The sequence below is a fragment of the Penicillium coprophilum genome (genome assembly GCF_028826855.1).
Source record: "Penicillium coprophilum strain IBT 35676 chromosome Unknown utg000004l_segment0_segment0, whole genome shotgun sequence".
Classification (NCBI taxonomy): domain Eukaryota; kingdom Fungi; phylum Ascomycota; class Eurotiomycetes; order Eurotiales; family Aspergillaceae; genus Penicillium; species Penicillium coprophilum.
Window position 1 is genome coordinate 6,738,953 of NW_026622723.1, and position 16,489 is coordinate 6,755,441.

At 49.3% G+C, this 16,489-nt stretch overlaps 6 protein-coding genes across 6 annotated transcripts; 3 read left to right on the top strand and 3 right to left on the bottom strand.

The window, feature by feature from the left end:
• Window positions 1-559: 559 nt before the first annotated feature.
• N7500_006958 (basic helix-loop-helix domain-containing protein) lies at window positions 560-1,484 on the top strand (the record flags this gene model as incomplete). The annotated part of the gene is made up of 2 exons (XM_056678102.1): window positions 560-1,091; window positions 1,144-1,484. The coding sequence occupies 2 exons, from the start codon at window positions 560-562 to the stop codon at window positions 1,482-1,484; spliced, it is 873 nt and encodes a 290-aa protein (XP_056533102.1).
• Window positions 1,485-2,348: 864 nt separating this feature from the next.
• N7500_006959 (uncharacterized protein) lies at window positions 2,349-2,728 on the top strand (the record flags this gene model as incomplete). Its single annotated transcript, XM_056678103.1, has 4 exons — window positions 2,349-2,363; window positions 2,411-2,451; window positions 2,507-2,575; window positions 2,638-2,728. 4 exons carry the CDS (start codon window positions 2,349-2,351, stop codon window positions 2,726-2,728), a joined length of 216 nt encoding a protein of 71 aa, XP_056533103.1.
• A 313-nt stretch (window positions 2,729-3,041) lies between these two features.
• On the bottom strand, window positions 3,042-4,284 carry N7500_006960 (putative extracellular cellulase CelA/allergen Asp F7-like; the record flags this gene model as incomplete). The annotated part of the gene is made up of 2 exons (XM_056678104.1): window positions 3,042-3,452; window positions 3,517-4,284. 2 exons carry the CDS (start codon window positions 4,282-4,284, stop codon window positions 3,042-3,044), a joined length of 1,179 nt encoding a protein of 392 aa, XP_056533104.1.
• Window positions 4,285-4,786: 502 nt separating this feature from the next.
• N7500_006961 (exocyst subunit SEC8) lies at window positions 4,787-8,705 on the bottom strand (the record flags this gene model as incomplete). The annotated part of the gene is made up of 5 exons (XM_056678105.1): window positions 4,787-6,604; window positions 6,659-6,775; window positions 6,826-7,817; window positions 7,873-8,046; window positions 8,105-8,705. 5 exons carry the CDS (start codon window positions 8,703-8,705, stop codon window positions 4,787-4,789), a joined length of 3,702 nt encoding a protein of 1,233 aa, XP_056533105.1.
• A 485-nt stretch (window positions 8,706-9,190) lies between these two features.
• ampp (aminopeptidase P) lies at window positions 9,191-11,633 on the bottom strand (the record flags this gene model as incomplete). The annotated part of the gene is made up of 10 exons (XM_056678106.1): window positions 9,191-9,438; window positions 9,494-9,538; window positions 9,591-9,675; window positions 9,727-10,558; window positions 10,615-10,660; window positions 10,714-10,935; window positions 10,990-11,051; window positions 11,107-11,272; window positions 11,326-11,385; window positions 11,453-11,633. 10 exons carry the CDS (start codon window positions 11,631-11,633, stop codon window positions 9,191-9,193), a joined length of 1,947 nt encoding a protein of 648 aa, XP_056533106.1.
• Window positions 11,634-12,666: 1,033 nt separating this feature from the next.
• N7500_006963 (putative importin 13) lies at window positions 12,667-15,954 on the top strand (the record flags this gene model as incomplete). The annotated part of the gene is made up of 4 exons (XM_056678107.1): window positions 12,667-12,729; window positions 12,780-12,973; window positions 13,054-13,555; window positions 13,627-15,954. The coding sequence occupies 4 exons, from the start codon at window positions 12,667-12,669 to the stop codon at window positions 15,952-15,954; spliced, it is 3,087 nt and encodes a 1,028-aa protein (XP_056533107.1).
• Between the last annotated feature and the right edge of the window lie 535 nt (window positions 15,955-16,489).

A 16,489-nucleotide genomic window follows, 5' to 3' on the forward strand; every position in this document is an offset into this window, starting at 1 on the left:
GCGTCTTGTTGTTGTCGGGCAGGTGACTTCCTGTCAGGTGATAAAGAGAGATCATCCCAAGGTACGGCTCCATCAATGCCCCATCTTCATCCAGATGTCCCCATGTCATTGCATGTCGCGTTGTGATGCTCATCGCAAGTGGTGACCTTCACGACGCTGGCCCCCTGTGTGACCTCAGCTGCCTGCAAGCCATCATGACGCGTTCTTGATATCTGGGATCCCGATGTTTCGAGGCATCGCATTATATGCGATCGCTTGACAACACCATTGCCCCGTAGAACTATCATCACGTCCCACCATTCACCAGAAAATTCTAATGGGGATGGCCGGGTCGGACATGAGCAGACTCAAGTCGCCCTACGAGCGCGTTGGCCCCACGCGTCTGTTTATTTCGCGGGGTGTCCACCGATCTTCGGGGGACTGGATCAGCCAGGCACCGACTTGCGTCTCCAATCATATTGTTCTCTTATCTTTCAAGACTTACTTCACATTGCTTTTCACTTACTGGCTACATGACTAACCACTACAACGAATAGGACGATCAGCTTTAGGGCTCAGCATGTCTGATCCCACTATGAATAGCCCAGATACTGGCTCGCACAAGCGCAAGCGAGATGGCTCCGAGGATCTAGGTCCCGACCCGCAGCGCCTCAACCGCTCTTCCCACGGAAGCAACGGCAGCATGGATAACCAGCACAACTTTGGCCATGGAGGTCTCGGAAACTATGACCACGGACTTCCCAACACCGGGGCGGAACTCAACATTGATCAGCAAATTCTTCAACATGTTGGTCCGCAGAACGGCCTGTCTGACGATAACGCGTTGACCGCGAATGCCAAAGCCGCCTTGGCTGCACACACTCCTCAACACAAGTACCCCCCTCCTCCCGACTCCGGTTTCGATGCAAGCAACCTCACCCAAGGACTGTCCTTTGGCGATGAGATGAATCAGGCCCCCATGGGCGGTGGCCACAACCACAATTCGACTGCCGCTGCCGTCTATGCTGCGCGCGAGGCTCAGAGTATGAACCAGAAGCCTACCGTTGGTTCACCCGAATGGCACCAAATTCGCAAGAACAATCACAAAGAAGGTAAGAATCACATGTCTGATCGCGTTTGTGCTATACTGACCCCTTCCACTAGTTGAACGTCGCCGCCGCGAAGCTATTAACGAAGGTATCAACCAGATTGCTCGTCTTGTGCCGAATTGCGATAAGAACAAGGGTGCCATCCTCCAACGTGCCATTGAATATATCCTGCAGCTGCAAGAGGAGAAGAAGAACATCGACGAGCAATTTGAGAAACACAGTCTGACTGCTAATCATGCTATCGCCGAGATCAGCGGCTCGAACTCGAAGCTTAAAGGTGAGGTCGCCCGGCGCAACAACATTGCCCTCAAGTGGCTGTCGCGTTGCCGGGATGCCGGCCTGGACTTTGATGACTATGAGGAGTCCAAAGAGCTAGAGTCACTGGAGATGGATTAGGCTCGTCATCCTTATTCTTCTTCATGTGCTACGACTTGTTGCGTTCCGGAGGTCAAGACTTGAACATACCCTCATCTCTCTGTTTTTCAAATCTGCTGTGCTGCTGTTACCAGATATCTTTTCTTACTACCATGTTTCCTCCAATCGATGTAACCCTCACCATGAACTTCTTATTACCCTCGTCTCCCCACAATGCAGTCTACCCCTAGCACTCTAAGTGTTACATTCCCCATTAGCTTGCCCTTTCGACTTGTTTGTGCAATCTTCTCTTGTGTTGTTGCCTATCTCCTTTGATCATTCTCTGCTCACACACATTTACGGTCGTTGTACGCTACTCGGGCTTTGTTCTTTATTTCTTTTTTTTCTTCTTCTATTTCATCATTAATGGATTGTGGGCTGGCGAATCTACGGCTGGGATGGGTTTTGCCTTGGGATGGAGCTGTGGGTTGTTAAGTCCTTTTTTTTTCGAACTCTTTTATTACACTTCTCCCTACACTTGTCCTTGTAGAATCGTGTCATAGATGTATTTTCACATGTCGATTTTTATAGGACCCCTGACCTATACCATTTCCTCCGCTTGTTGGATACAGAAAATGTGACAAGATTTCGGTTTCCTTAGTGTGATAGGCTAAACAGGATATTTTGGGTATATAGTAGGCAGCTATGCCCTCAAATAAAGATCGACCACATCCCCCAAGGCGTCATAGTTATCAGTGCCATAAGCCACTGAGGTCAAATCCCGACACAGCCCTGATCAGCTTAGGCTACCCCTCTATGATGTCAACTCGAAAATCCAACTCTTCTATTTAATCCGATCTCTTTCTGGTTTCCTATACATCTCTATATACATTTCTATATTCAACCATGCCTTCTTATATTGTGAGTAAATAATACATGACCATGTACATCTTGCTAACCCTTCGGAGATCACATGCAAGCCAGACGCAACCGACGACCAGGTTCAGGCGTATGCACCTCACGCTGATCTTTGAGGTAAAATATGCTAATATATTGTTTTTAAGCGTCAAGGATAAGGCCACAGAACAAGGTGGCTCTATCGGACACGAGTATTCGTTGATCAAGGGCTTTTCGTGAGTTACTTCGACACTCGTTGCAGCGCCAGGTGGCTAATTCTTGGTCTTCATGTTCACAGTGTTACTTTCCCCGAGGACTCGGTTCATAGCCTGGACTCACACCCACATGTCGAGAACGTCGAGGCCGACGGTGAAGTGAAGACACAGTAAATTGTCTGCCAGATGTGATATGTGCAGACAACATACATGGCAGGAGGACCGATCCGTTAGCGTCTTGGATCACGGCCTATCTGGGTTGTGATACATACAACGGAGTCCTTATCAGCTAGAGCACGACTTTACGATAGAGAGCAAATGAGCTATATGTTTCAAAGAGAGAATGAGACCTTGTAAATTGACGTTGCTATAGATTGCAACGGACTAGATAACCTCTTAACTCAGGAATCCCCTCACCAAACCACCCCAGGAAAGAATATATCAACAGAAGAAAATAAACATACAATACTTCCGCTCAACCCCAAATTTACAAGTTAGACTTGGCAGTAACCTCATTGCCAGACCCAACACCGACGTTCTTCACAACAACGGTCTTGCCACTAGCACCGGTAATACGCACATCCACAGTGCTAGTACCGAATCCAGCAGGGTTCTCGAAGAAGTTGTAGTACTGGCGGGTGGTGCCCTGCCATGTGCTACCGCCATCAGTGCTAACCTCCAACGAAGTGACAGGCTCGTTGGCATTGACAACCTGCATCGAGAACCAGTAGGCGGATGTGCCCTCCTTGTTCTTGAGCTTCAGGGGTCCGTCCAGGTCGCAAGACACATATGACCAGGTGGTCTGGATGATGCCGGCGGAGATGTCTGAGAGCTCGGCGAAGGCATTCTGGAAGAGGTCGAGATGGTTGCTTTCGCATTCGGGGCATTGATCGACGATCTGGATTGGGTCAGAACTGGCCAGGGATGGAAAATAAAAGAGAAAGGAGGGGAGATTGACTTACCATTGCTTTGATGGAGTTACCATTGGGTCCGGTGACGGATACACAGGCGCCGCAGTTGGCTGCATCGTCCCATCGCTGGAGAGAGAGGGCTGCACCAAAGAGGTGGCTTGGGAGGGTGTATCCGGAGAACGAACATGTTCCGCCGCCGACATTGCCGCCGTAGAAGGTGGCTTTGCCGGCGTTTCCGTTGGAGGGGCTGGTAGATGCAGATTTGGTGGAAGAGGAGGAAGTAGAAGATTTGGTAGATGTGCTGGGAGCTTCGACGGTAGCCTTGGTGGTCTGTTCGACGGGGGCCTTGGTAGTCTGTTCGACGGGGGCCTTGGTAGTCTGTTCGACGGGAGCTTTCACAACTGGAACAGCAGTGGGTTCGACAGGGAGAGTCGCAAGTGAAGTGGGGGGAATAACCACAACTGGATCAGTCTTCACAATGTTGGTCTCGGCAGCAGTGGTCTCGGCAGCAGGGGCTGAAGAGGTTGTAGTCTCGATTTGGGCAGCTGGGACGGAAGTTGTAGACTCCACGACGATGGCAGTAGTCGATGTAGTCACTGCGGGTGCAGCGGTGGTTTGAGACACGACAGCAGCTGTAGTAGACGACGAAGAAACCGTAGACTGCACAGAGGTGGCAGATGCATAGATGGTCTTGTAGTAGACGCTCATAGTGTAGCCCTTGGGGCAGAATCCGTCATTTTCGCGGATGCCCAATGGACCAGCGGAGACAGTAGCGGCACTGATAAGAGTGGCCACGGAGGCCAGACGAAGATACTTCATTGTTGGATTTATAGATCGAAAGAATGAAGGAGGTTGGGAAGCAAAGTGGTCAATATCAAATATCGAATGGATGAATATAAGTCACAGATTGACTGGAAATGATCGGACGTGCAGGTGCACTGTAAAAGAATGGACGTCTGGGTAACGAATGCCAGATTCGAAAGAGTTACTGTTCCAGACAGGAGGTTAAAGGAAGCAAAAGAAGGTATGAAGAGGGAAGGAGAAAAAAAAACATGCGATGAGAGATATATAAACCTTGGCCTAAAATGCTCATCTCCTTATGCAAGTAACTCATTTCATAGTAAGAACTACACCTCAAAAGGTGAAACATGGCGTCGATGGTTAGCCAGTATAAATGCTTCGGAGAAGCCGAAAAGGGAGTGTGATCCATTATACTAGACCGGGTTAGGCTAGTGGAGGTTGTTTAAATTAAAGAGGAAAAAAAAATGAGGAAAAAGAGGAAATGACAGTGAGTCAAGATAAAATGAGCTGTGTTAAACGGCTATCGAGCATCCCACATAATCTCGTTCAATCCCAGTAGCGCATCTGCACTGGCCTTTTTCGCCGACATGAATTCTTCTCGGCTCTCCGCCCCCCGTGGACCACGCAGAATTTCGGAAAAGCAGAGCTCGACGAGAACACGTAGCTCATCGTAGGTAAATGGCTCGCCATTACCAGCAGCCAAGGCTTTGTCGCCATGAGATGCAAAAGCCTCCTTCTCTTCCTTGGCATATTCCAGAGTCTTCTCGGCGCCCTCGAGGAACCAGTCCAGGAACTTGGCGCTGCGTGGTAGGGCGACGACTTCTTGAGCAGCCTGCGCGTGTAAATCTGTAGTTGAATCCGTATCACCAGCTGGATCGATGATTATGTTCTTCAAATTTTGTTGGAGAACAAGCACATCCAGCTGTAGTCGTAGCGCGCCATTCTCATTCATGGCCCCGATATACTGGGTGCAGGCAACGAATACCCGGTCGATAAACCGTGCCAGGCCCGACGTGATGAACCAGCGCTCAACAGATCCCAGATATGTCGAGATGTTGGTGTCGAATGCGATGAGGTCATTGTTAAGTGCGAGGACAGTGGGCGATGCAGCGGTTGGCTGGTTCATGATAATGTGCCACCAGTTGTCCGTTGTGTTAGGGGATGGAGTGATGGGCTCGGAATTCCGCAAGTTAGGAGGATTTGGCCCGGACATTGTTTTCCTCAACATGTGGATGATACCACAGCGAATGTCAATATGCAGTGTCAGAATCGCAGTCGCCCCGAGCCGGTGTAATGATTGGAGCGTCCCATCGAAAGCAACAACAGTCTCGTGGTTGAGTGGCAAATGCACCGGGCTATTGAGGCTATCGCGATTAGGCTTCATGGACCCGAACAGAGTCCATCTACGAGACGGTCGGCCACTTGCAGTCAAGCTGGATGATTCCTCATCCACGGTTTGCTCAACCACGAGTCGGATTTTCGCGAGATGACTTGCAAGCCATTGCATGCTGTTGTACAAGAGCGAAAGTGAAATGACGGTTTTCGGGTCAGATATGATGTCGTAAGGCTCCAGAGGCACTTCCCCTGTTCGCTTGAGAAGAAGGTCGATTTCAGTATCGATCAAGGTCTGTTTCTTGTCCCCAGCACCTTTCCACAGTTCATCTACAACATCATAGATGTCGCCTGAGTCAGCAAACGAAGCCGCAGCTTTCAGCTGGACTTCGCCCCCACGATTCCGCGCAGAGACTTTCGTGACCATTGCTTTGTACCATCCACAGCACTTGTCATAATAAGTCACAATCTGGTCAATAAGAAGCTGGGTAAATGCTTGATCGTGTGGAATACTCGACAACATTTTGCTAAATTCCCGAACAATGGACATGAATTTCACCGTTCCCCTGAAAATAGGCCGAGGAGAGGACTTGGCCCAATGGGGGTCCTCTGTAAAGGCATCTGCAGAAATGAAGCTGAGCGTGCAGAGATCCGTCACTGTTTCATCCAATTGGGGCAGGAAGACATTGACCATGAAGTCATCCAAAAAGGATGTCAAAGTGCCCATTGGAATATCCGAGTCAACAGGAACAATATCCTTGAGCCGCTGAATGAAGGATAAAGATGGAGGAAGCAGGATCCCCATATTGAAGACACTTGGTTCAAGTAAGATCTTATGCCCTGTCCCTGAGTTGCCCTTATGGGATTGTGCAGTATCATTTGTGGCGGTCTTTTGCCTTGACTTAGAAACAAGTCCTGGGACTGAGGACTTGAGAATTTCATCCAGTTCGTCTTGCTCAGCTTTCATCTCGGAATTATGCTCGATATCAGATAATTTAAACATTTTCTACGACATGAAGGGTCAGCTTTTGATAATAATGGAAAGAAGTAATCTCCTTACCTTATTCTTATCGCGGTTGCCGGTGTATAGGTGGCGTCGAGAGTCAGTCTCTTCTGCTCTAGATCGAACAGAAGAGTCGCCATCGGTTGCAAGATAGTCGTGCATGAGAGATCGTATCTGAAACAAATTAATACTCGTGATGCCATCCAGAGGTATTGGCGCCTTACCTCGCTTTGTAGAAGCTTCCACAGCTCCTTGAACCCACCGGAAAGCGTCTCGCTTTTAATGAGACCTTCTCGCTCCACAATAGCTGCAACAACATCGTGAAGAATCCGGTGGCCTTCCGCAATTGCCTCAAACTTGGCATATAGTGCCCACAGGAACTCAGAAAGGACATGGCCCCGTTTTTCAATAATCTCGGTGGGAAGACTGGACTGTTTGTAGTTGTCCTGGGCCGAGAAGCTCTTGGTTGGTGCAGGATAGCGAGTATCAACTTCTGCGTTCGTCTTATCCACCACAGCAAACAGTTCGACCGGAAGACGCTGCTCAATCCTATGAACCGCGACGTCGAGATGACCCATCTTATTCAGCGCTTCGATCAACAACTGAATGTAGGAGAACGTGTCAGCCTCCGGGTTCCGAGAGGCATCTTCGACCATAGGCGTCAGCGGATCGAATTTGGCCAGGAAACTATAAACAGGCCGTTCCCAGGAGCGACTACCGGACCAATTGGACGTATGCACCTCATCTTTGTCATCAGATGTCGGTGGTTTCCATCGGTCTGAACAATAGGGTGATTTCAGGTATAAATGGTCGTGCAACTCCTCGATTAGGATGTCTGTGAGCGACGTTTCCTGGTTTATGAAGTAAGCGCGAATATCGGATAAAGCACCGATGTTCTCCAGCTCCGAACGGCGTAGAACCCGGAGACCAGTGTGAAGCACATCCACGGCTGCGAGGAAGCGCTTGTCTGAAATCTGAGATTCCAATTTCTCGGGAAGAGATTGGATTTCCTCAATCTGAGTAAACAGCTGTACGATGTCATCGTAGTTTTGAGAGGACGTTGCCAGCCCTTTCAACTCGGGCTTCGTCGATATTAGTCCGGATTTGGCCTGGTCCAGGGCATTTCTCAGGCTGCGCACTCGACTTTGCGAGGAAGATATATTGGATTGGATTTTGTGGTATGTTCCAATAGAACTGTTGAATCCCTGATGATGTTCTATGACATGGAAGTTCAGCATATGCCTGCCCTAATCACTATAAAGAGGACCTACCATTGACAATTGCCTTCAATGTCTTCTGGATGTCATTGTACATGTGCAAAAAGTCCGGCTCACGGTCTGCTTTGCCCAACGTACTTGTGTCCATCAAACTCAGAGCAACATGTACAGGGATACACTCGGCATCGGTCATGAAGTCCCAGTCCCGCTGAATAGACTGAAGAATCGCTGTAGAAAGTAACTACGTTAGCTGTTAACCCAGGCTAGGCAAAAGAAAAAGACATACTTTCAATAGCCTGTGCCTCCCCAGAGCTATTACTCCTCATAGCCACAGGCGACGCATTCCTCTGGTTCCTTTCTCTCGCGTCCCTTTGGCCTCTCGGGTCTCTTTGATCTCTCGGGTCCCGTTGATCTCTGTGATCCCTATCTTCCGCGTACCGATTTGCATCTCTGGGCCGTTCTTCCTGATACTTTCTGTCTGGTTCTTGGTTCCTTGTGCGTGACCGCGACGAGGGATGCGAAGAGGCTTGCGAGGAGGGGTGGGAAGAGGGATTTGGTGGAGGATGTGGAGAGGAGTTCGAAGACGGTTGCGGAGAGGGTTGCTGCCAGTCCCGGTTCGTTCGATCGCGCCGCCGCTCCGGCGACTGGCTTGGCGCAGGAGATTGGCCTGGAGATAGAGCCTGCGGTTGAGGGGAGTCGGCGTAGAAGCCACCATATCCGCCGGGGCGGCGATCCGAACGTGCACCTCCACCTGGAGGTGCGACACCCCGTCCACCGTATCCGTTTACCCCAGGGTTGCTGTTTCCACTGTATCCCCCATCGTTGCCGTCGTACCGACCGGGACCGGAGTAGCCATACCCGTTACCATAGCTGTTTTGGCCGCTCATTGTAGATGATGCGCGCTAACCACGGGGTGTTCCGGCTCAGTATCGAAGTGTGGGTGGGCTGTGACAAGGGGCTGGCGTGGAGCCCGTTAGCCAGGTCGGTCTTAGGTCCTATGACTTGCGCGCAACAATTGGCGAGGGGCTGCCAGCATTATTGAGTTGAAATACAGAGAGCTGAAAGTAATTCACCAAGGCCGTGGTGGAAGTGTTGAAACAGCCCGGGGCGGAGTGTCATGCTCCACCAGAGCTTCCCGCATTCCGTTCCACTGGCCAGTTGTCAGTCAGTTTACGGCTTCATTATATCCTTCATGAGTCGATTTTTTGTTAACAGTTACTTGGAGGTTTTATTTTTATGTACTCTTGATTATCCATGCCTAGACATCAGTGAAATAGCGTATATCCATCTACGCTGTGTTCTACATAATACCGTCTAATCAATAGCAGTAGGAGCAGATATCAACTCACAACCCATCAAGGCCACGAATCACTTATTTGGAGATGGGCTTGGTCTCGCGCTCGAGCCATGAGCGTGTCAAGTCGTCCTCGTCAAAGAAATGCTTTGTCTTGGCCCAGATCTCGGCGTGGTAGTCATTCACCCACTTAAGCTCAGCGTCGCTCAGAAGAGACGGCTCGATCAGGTTGCGGCCAATAGGGGTCATCGTAACATGCTCAAAGCCTAGCCATTGCTTGTCACCAAACTTGTGAGCGGTTTTAACTTCACGAGCCATGACGATGTCTACAAAGAGAGAGATTAGTACTTTTTCTTTTTTGGTCACAGGGGGTCAACTCACTCTCAATTCGAATACCAAATTTGCCGTCCTCGTAGTATCCGGGTTCTATCATAGAAATTAGGTTCCAGCTGCAATAAGTAGAGGATGAGAGACAAACCATCCGAGATAACGTTTCCGGCCGCGATGGGGACCTCGGTATACTGGACGCGAGTGCCGATGCCAATAGGACCCTCGTGGACATTCTGAAAAGAGGTCAGCAAAGTGTGGGGTGTCGGATCAGCGCAAATACTCACCAAGTAGGAGCCTACGCCATGACCTGTTCCGTGAAGGTAGTCCAAGCCTTCCTTCCACAAGTGCTGGCGCGCCAACACGTCAATTGCAAAGCCACTGGTGCCCTTAGGGAACACCGCCATGTCGATTCCAATGGTTCCCTTCAACACCAATGTGAAAGCACGCTTCTCGAACTCTGTGGGGACACCGAAGTGGAATGTTCTCGTGGTGTCGGTCGTTCCGTCCAAGTACTGACAACCAGAGTCGCAGAGATAAATTGCATTGGGGTCGATGATAGAACAACTTCCCTTCTGGGGGCTATAGTGAATGACGGCACCGTTGGGCCCAGTTGACGAGATGGTATCGAAGGAGAGACCAGCGAACAGATCATGCTTAGAGCGGATCTGTTCTAACTTGTCGGCTCCATCAACTTCGTCCATGACAGTCTTCTTGTTGACGAGTTCATTTTCAAGCCAAGCAAAGTACTCGGTCAGGGCAGCACCATCGCGGATATGGCAAGCCCGCATTCCTTCGAGTTCGATTTCATTTTTGACAGCCTTTGCATCCGCGACCGGGCTGCGGGCCTCTTCGACCTGACCCTCGCCACCAAGGCTGAGGCTAAGAGCCCAAGAAGCCTTGTTTGATAACAAGAACTTGGCGGCATTCTCGCCTTCGGACTGGCTTCTAATGCTCAGAGCTTGAGCATCAGCAAAGATGGATTCGTATGGCTTGACGACAACATCTTGTCCCAAATGAGCCTTGACCTCTGGTGTCAACTTGTCATCATCGATATAGATCTCAGCGGTGGTGGGCGTGATGACCACATAAGAGAAAAACACGGGGTTGTAGGGAATACTGCTCAGGGTTAGTCAATTACCAATGATGCATCGCAGTGAAAATGCTATTCTTACTCGGTTCCTCTCAGGTTGAATAGCCAAGCAATCTCGTCGAGCATAGCTGCGATAAATTAGTCACTCAACCAGGCTAGGATATATGCAAGGTAGTCTTACATATGATGAATCCAGCTCTCTTCTTTGACTCAAGTTCCTTCCGCAGCTCGGCCACCTTCGCTTGGAATGACTTGCCAGCATACTTCTCGGGGTGAACGCGCACTTTCTCGCTAGGACGCGCGGGGCGTTCCTTACCCCAAACCAAGTCGACCAAGTTCTCCCGGACCCCTACGAGGGATGAACCGTTTTTTCTAAGGGTCTCGGCCAACTTTCGTGCACCAGCTATTGGACATTAGCGTCACCATCCACTCCCACATCTAAAATAACAATGCTCACACGCTGTGATCAAGGAGGGGTCAACACCCACAGCCTTGCCTCCTTGAGCCTCTTCCGTAGTCCTAGTAACAAGATCAATTTCCATACGGATCATTGTATATGACTGTCATATCATACCATTCCTGCCATGTAGGCACACCCTCGACTCCACCCTTCAACAGCTGCCAGTTGTTATCCAATTCTTTCGCGGCTTGGTTAAAGTAACGTCCATCGGTGGACAGCGCAGCTTTGCTCAAGGAGATGATTGCAGTACCGGCGGAGCCAGAGAATCCCGAAATGAATTCTATGGAAATGTTAGTTGTTGGCGCAAGCAGCGGAAGGGGGGTTGTCGCTGACCTCGGCGGGCATCACACGGCGCAATGTACTCGGATTGATGGCTGTCTTCTGAGGGCACAACTATACGAAGGTGGTAAGCACAACTGAAGGTTAAACAATGCATGGGGATACAGATATGATGTCATACTGTAAACATCCACCTTGTGCTGCTGCATCAGCTGCCTCAGCTTCGACAGGCGTTCCGAAGTATCCACAGCCCCCATATCGACTGTGTAGCGTGGACCAAAGACGGAGAAGTATCTTGGACGGGAGAGGGGCCTCAGCGATCGCAAAGATGTCCAAAGGCGAATTGGATGGGAGAGGGGCATGGACTTCAAGAGGTTCCTCGGCCTGTTAGCCTTTAAGAAGCTAAGCGAAGCAGGGATCAAAGGTATCAGATAAGTGCACGATAAGCTAATTCTGCAGGTCGTGTGGACTCTGAAGTGGCCTTTTACAGGTAGGCTTTTGGCCATAGGGCGATCTCCGAACGGCTACCCACGGCCCACTTGTGTTGTCATGTTTGCACTATCTATACTCACAAAGATCTTTCGAGACATGTACAACCAACACCATGTCAATTTTGCTTCTTTGTGGGAATTGATCTCATCTAGCTTTAGATGTCACATAATGCCATTGTGCTAATTCTTTATACAGCCTAGGCTAAGCTTCATGCCCTCGTGGTACTAGCTTCTTCAATAGAACCCGCCTGGGGGCTGTTGGTAGAAGCAATATGTAGAGAACACAAGTTTGACCTGCTTGCTCAGTTAGTCTTCTAAGTCAAGTTCCCTCTGCTAGGATGACGCCACCGGCCTTTAATTCCTGTAACTTGGATATAGCTGTATGGACTCTCGCCTCATCAGACTTCGATAATGTTTGCACGGATTCATTCACAAGAACTTGTGCATCAATGTATCTTAACAAACTTAAAATTTTATTTTTGCAAATGGTCAAGAGGGCCCATTCCAGAGACATCAGGACGTGGGAGCTGTTATTTGGTCTTAATGAGTTGCTCTTGTTCATGGTGCGCGAAGTCGTGTTCCTTGGCGGTGGATGTGAGAGATTCCACATGCTCTTTCACAGGCATAGTGAGATACAAAGTCTCTGAAAAATGAATTTTTCGCGTATAACATGTAATATTGTACGGAGGAGAGCCAAAGACCTCAAAACATTTGTATAGTCAAATGTGAGCATGTCACGTGCTGGAAACCAGTGGATGAGCCCCCGCGGATACCGCTCTAGAAGCCGCTCTGATGCTGATTGGGTAAGTGATACAAACACTAGATTCTGCCCGTCATACCCCCCCGTGCTTGTATATGTCACTTCTCATTTTCATTTTCACAACTACACGCCTACTCAGACAAAATGGCAACATGGATGTCTGACGAGGGCCTTGGGGCCAGAGAGTCAATCTCAGAAGCGCATCTTGTATGTATGCCATCTCCACTTCTGAGATTCAACGACTAACAAAGAACCAGTTGGTCACCGAGCTCTATAATCCTGCAAACCAACGGGACCCCGCCAGAATTAATGAGATCCAAACACGCCTCCAACAACTTCAGAAGACTGAAAATGCATGGGCAATTGCGGATTCACTCCTGCAAAGCGAACACTCAGCCCATCATCGTTTCATGGGGGCCCTCACATTCACAGTGAAGATCAATGTCTCATGGTATGGTCAATCTTTGTGATCCACATCACTTCGATCTCATCCTTATATGATGAACAAATGCTGACATTGGATATCATTAGGAATGAAATTAACCAAAATTCCGCTGCCGAGATCATGCAGCACCTGATCAATCGCTTTGTTGCTTTGGTAACCAATGGTGAACAAGCAATGGTTGTGAGAAAGCTTGCCTCAAGCTTGGTTGCCATCTTCAAACACCCTACCACACCATGGAAACAAGCTATTTGGCAGTTAGCGGCAAGCCTTGTCCACGGCGAATATGTATCCGAAGAGCAAGCACAAGCGGTGGATTTTCAGGAGCGAATACTGCCAGCGTTGAGCAAGAGTGGATCAGGTGCACTCCTATTTTTCTCAATCTCACTCGCTGAGGAGGCTCTTCGACTTGACTCTGAACCACAGGACGGGGCTGGAGATACCTCCGCTATCCAGCGAGCCATACACAACATTAAAGATGGTCTGCTCCTGGTTCAATTTGTCCTAGAGGAGATCAAACAGCATACAAAGGCAGGAGGGGATGAAGCAGTTGATGTAGCACTAGCGGCTGAAGCCATGAATTCATGGAAGGTGAGTTGATGTCGAGCTCTGTCACTTGTGTGTCAAAGAGCACAATCGCTGACTTGACTCCCACCTCGCAGACATGGCTAGGTGTTCATGGAAATCGTCAACGCTCCTCTGCTGAAGATATCAATACCTTGGCGGTACGATGTGGCCAGACCGTCATTGAGACATTGAGGATACCCAGCTTGAGTGAAAGTGCAGCTGCTATTTTGACCCAAGCCTTTGAAAGCCGGCGCTGGGCCTTTGACAACAACTCATTATGGCTTATTTCTGAAATTATTGCCGATTCAATCGTCACAGTCCACATTGCCGCAGTGAGGAGTGGCGAAGCAGGGACTGAAAGCATGTCGTTTGTTGACCTGTTGATTGCATATGTCTCACATTTGCACTTAGATGTCTTCAGCGACCCCATGACACCACAAAATTCAGCGATCCTCACTCTCGTTCACGGTATATTTAAAACTCCTGGCTATGCTTCCATTGACGATCTCGGAACCCCACGCGTCTTGGAGTTTTGGAACGACATCGCAGAGAGTCTCCCTGATCAACTCGAGGAAGGCAGTCCTAGGTATGAATTGGTGAAGTCCCACCTAGCCCAAGTTGTCTTGGGTCTTTCCAGCAAATTACTATATCCTAAGTCTGAAGATTTGGAAGATTGGGGGGAGGAAGAGCGGAGTGAATTCGGTGCCTTCCGTCATGAGGCCTGTGATTACTTACTTTCAGCATATCCCGTACTCGGTGTTGATCTCGTCACTGTCTTCCAGAGGAGTGCAACGTCCCACCTAGAAGCTCGGGACTGGCGTAATTTCGAGACTGCCATGTTCTGCATAGCTCAGCTCTCAGAAGCAGTGGATGAGAATGGCCACGCCGACCAGTGTCTCGATGCCATCTTTGGCAGCGATGCCTTTGCCCGGCTCTGCGCAGGTGGGGATACTGGAATACCACTCAAGGCTCGTCAGACCCTGGTGGACTCCTTCGGAAAGTACGAATCATACTTTGAGCGTCACAGTTCATTACTCCCGGGTGTTCTGAACATTCTTTTCGAATCCCTTAACTTTGAACTATGTGCACAAGCGGCTTCCAGGTCAATATTGACACTTTCAAAGTCGTGTGCTCGCGTTTTGACGTCAGATCTTCCTGCATTCTTAGATCAGCTGGACCAGTTCAGAAGCAAGCCGACGGCGACTGTCTCCACCATGCCTAAGGTTTTGGAAGGAATTGCAACCATCATTCAAAGCTTGCCTAGTGACCAGGAAAAAGTACAAACACTAGAGAGAATTCTCAGCTTCTTTGTTCAGGAAGCTAACACGGCACGGGAAGAGGTCACGGGTCCTGCTCATGAATCTGGCCGTCTACGTGGACATCTTGTGCTGAGCTGCATTGCAAGTATCGGCAAAGGTCTTCGATCAGAAAGCGAAGTCATTGATGTCGAGCTTAACAAGGAAGGAAACCCCTACCCTCCATCATTCTGGAACTCTGGACCAGGTGCCGAAGCTCAGCGCCTGATCATGGAGTCCATGAGACTTCTAGTTGTCGGCTTCCCTGTGGATAGCAGCATCATTGAGGCAGCCTGTGACATTTTGAAAGCTGGCTACACTGAGCGGGCAGGACTTTTTGTCTTCCCGCCCTCCATGACGGTGGACTTCATCAAAAGTTTTCCCCTCGGTATCTCTGGGACAGATGTTATTATGGCGACCGCCTCGTCATTTTTGGCATCTCACGCTCGGCATGCAATGAACATCCGCAGCGAAGCTGAGGCGCTCATTGATCATGTTGCCCAGCTCTTCTCTTCGATGCTCCAGAATCCGGATGTATACGACCCAGAGACTGCTAATGCCGGAATCGATTTCCTAGCGCGTCTTTTACCAAAGTATTATCGGATCTTGTTTACTCCCATAAAATCAACCCTGAGCGCAGAGTCCTCTCCCCTCGCTGTGCTTCTTCACTTCACACTTCACGCCTTGACGCGACCTGAGCCACTTCCTCTCCGTTCTGCCTCTGCATTCTGGGTTGCATTAATAGATTTGCGCGGCAGTTCTCCAGAAGAAATGAACATACTTGAATCAGTCCATCAAGAGTTTATTCCACGCTTGTGTTACACCATCATCCAGCAGATTGCAGGTCGATGCGCAAGATCAGATTTGGTCTCGTTGACTGATGTTCTACGACGCACGATTTTCAAAAAGATGGCATTGGCGCGCCCGGCTTTGAAGGCTGCGCTGGACTCTTTGAATGCCCAGGTCACAGATGCAAACGGTCAACAAGTGCCACTCCTATCGGCACAAGACAAGTCGCGGTTCTTAGAGTCTCTTGCCATTGCTAGAGGTGGTCACAAACCGTCTCTTGATCTTGTACGTTCCTTCTGGTTGAAATGCCGTGGGATGAATTTCGATTATGCCCAGTAGTAGAGCTTGCGGTGCTGGTACATGACCTGATGATTGGAGTTGATGGGTCTTGCAACGTCGGTGTTCATTTAGATATCCATTTGCATGACATGCGTGGTGCAGCTTATTTAATATTGATTTGGAGTTCCTGTTCACATTCATCTGAGCGCCATAATTGAGGTTTTTAAAATCAAATTGTTGAGTAGCTCAGCCGCGGGGCCCACAGAAATACTAAGACTAGCACCTATACATTCGTCCAGGTATGGTGTGATGGGTTAACCTAACCACAAGATATGGGTTACTCAATAGATATCGAGCATTTTGCATCTCAAGCTAACTGGATCTAGAATTGGATTACTCATGTCTTGTGCCGTTAAGCACAGAAGCTAGATACGCCACCTATTGTTGTAGATAATACATACCATTTGAACATGGTACACAAAAGTCGAGTGGCAGAACAGACAATGAAACTATTGTTCTCCGCGAATGGGATCATAAATAATATACCCCAACATTTCCCGTAATTTCCCGTGGACAGCTGGCGGAGAGTACGGGG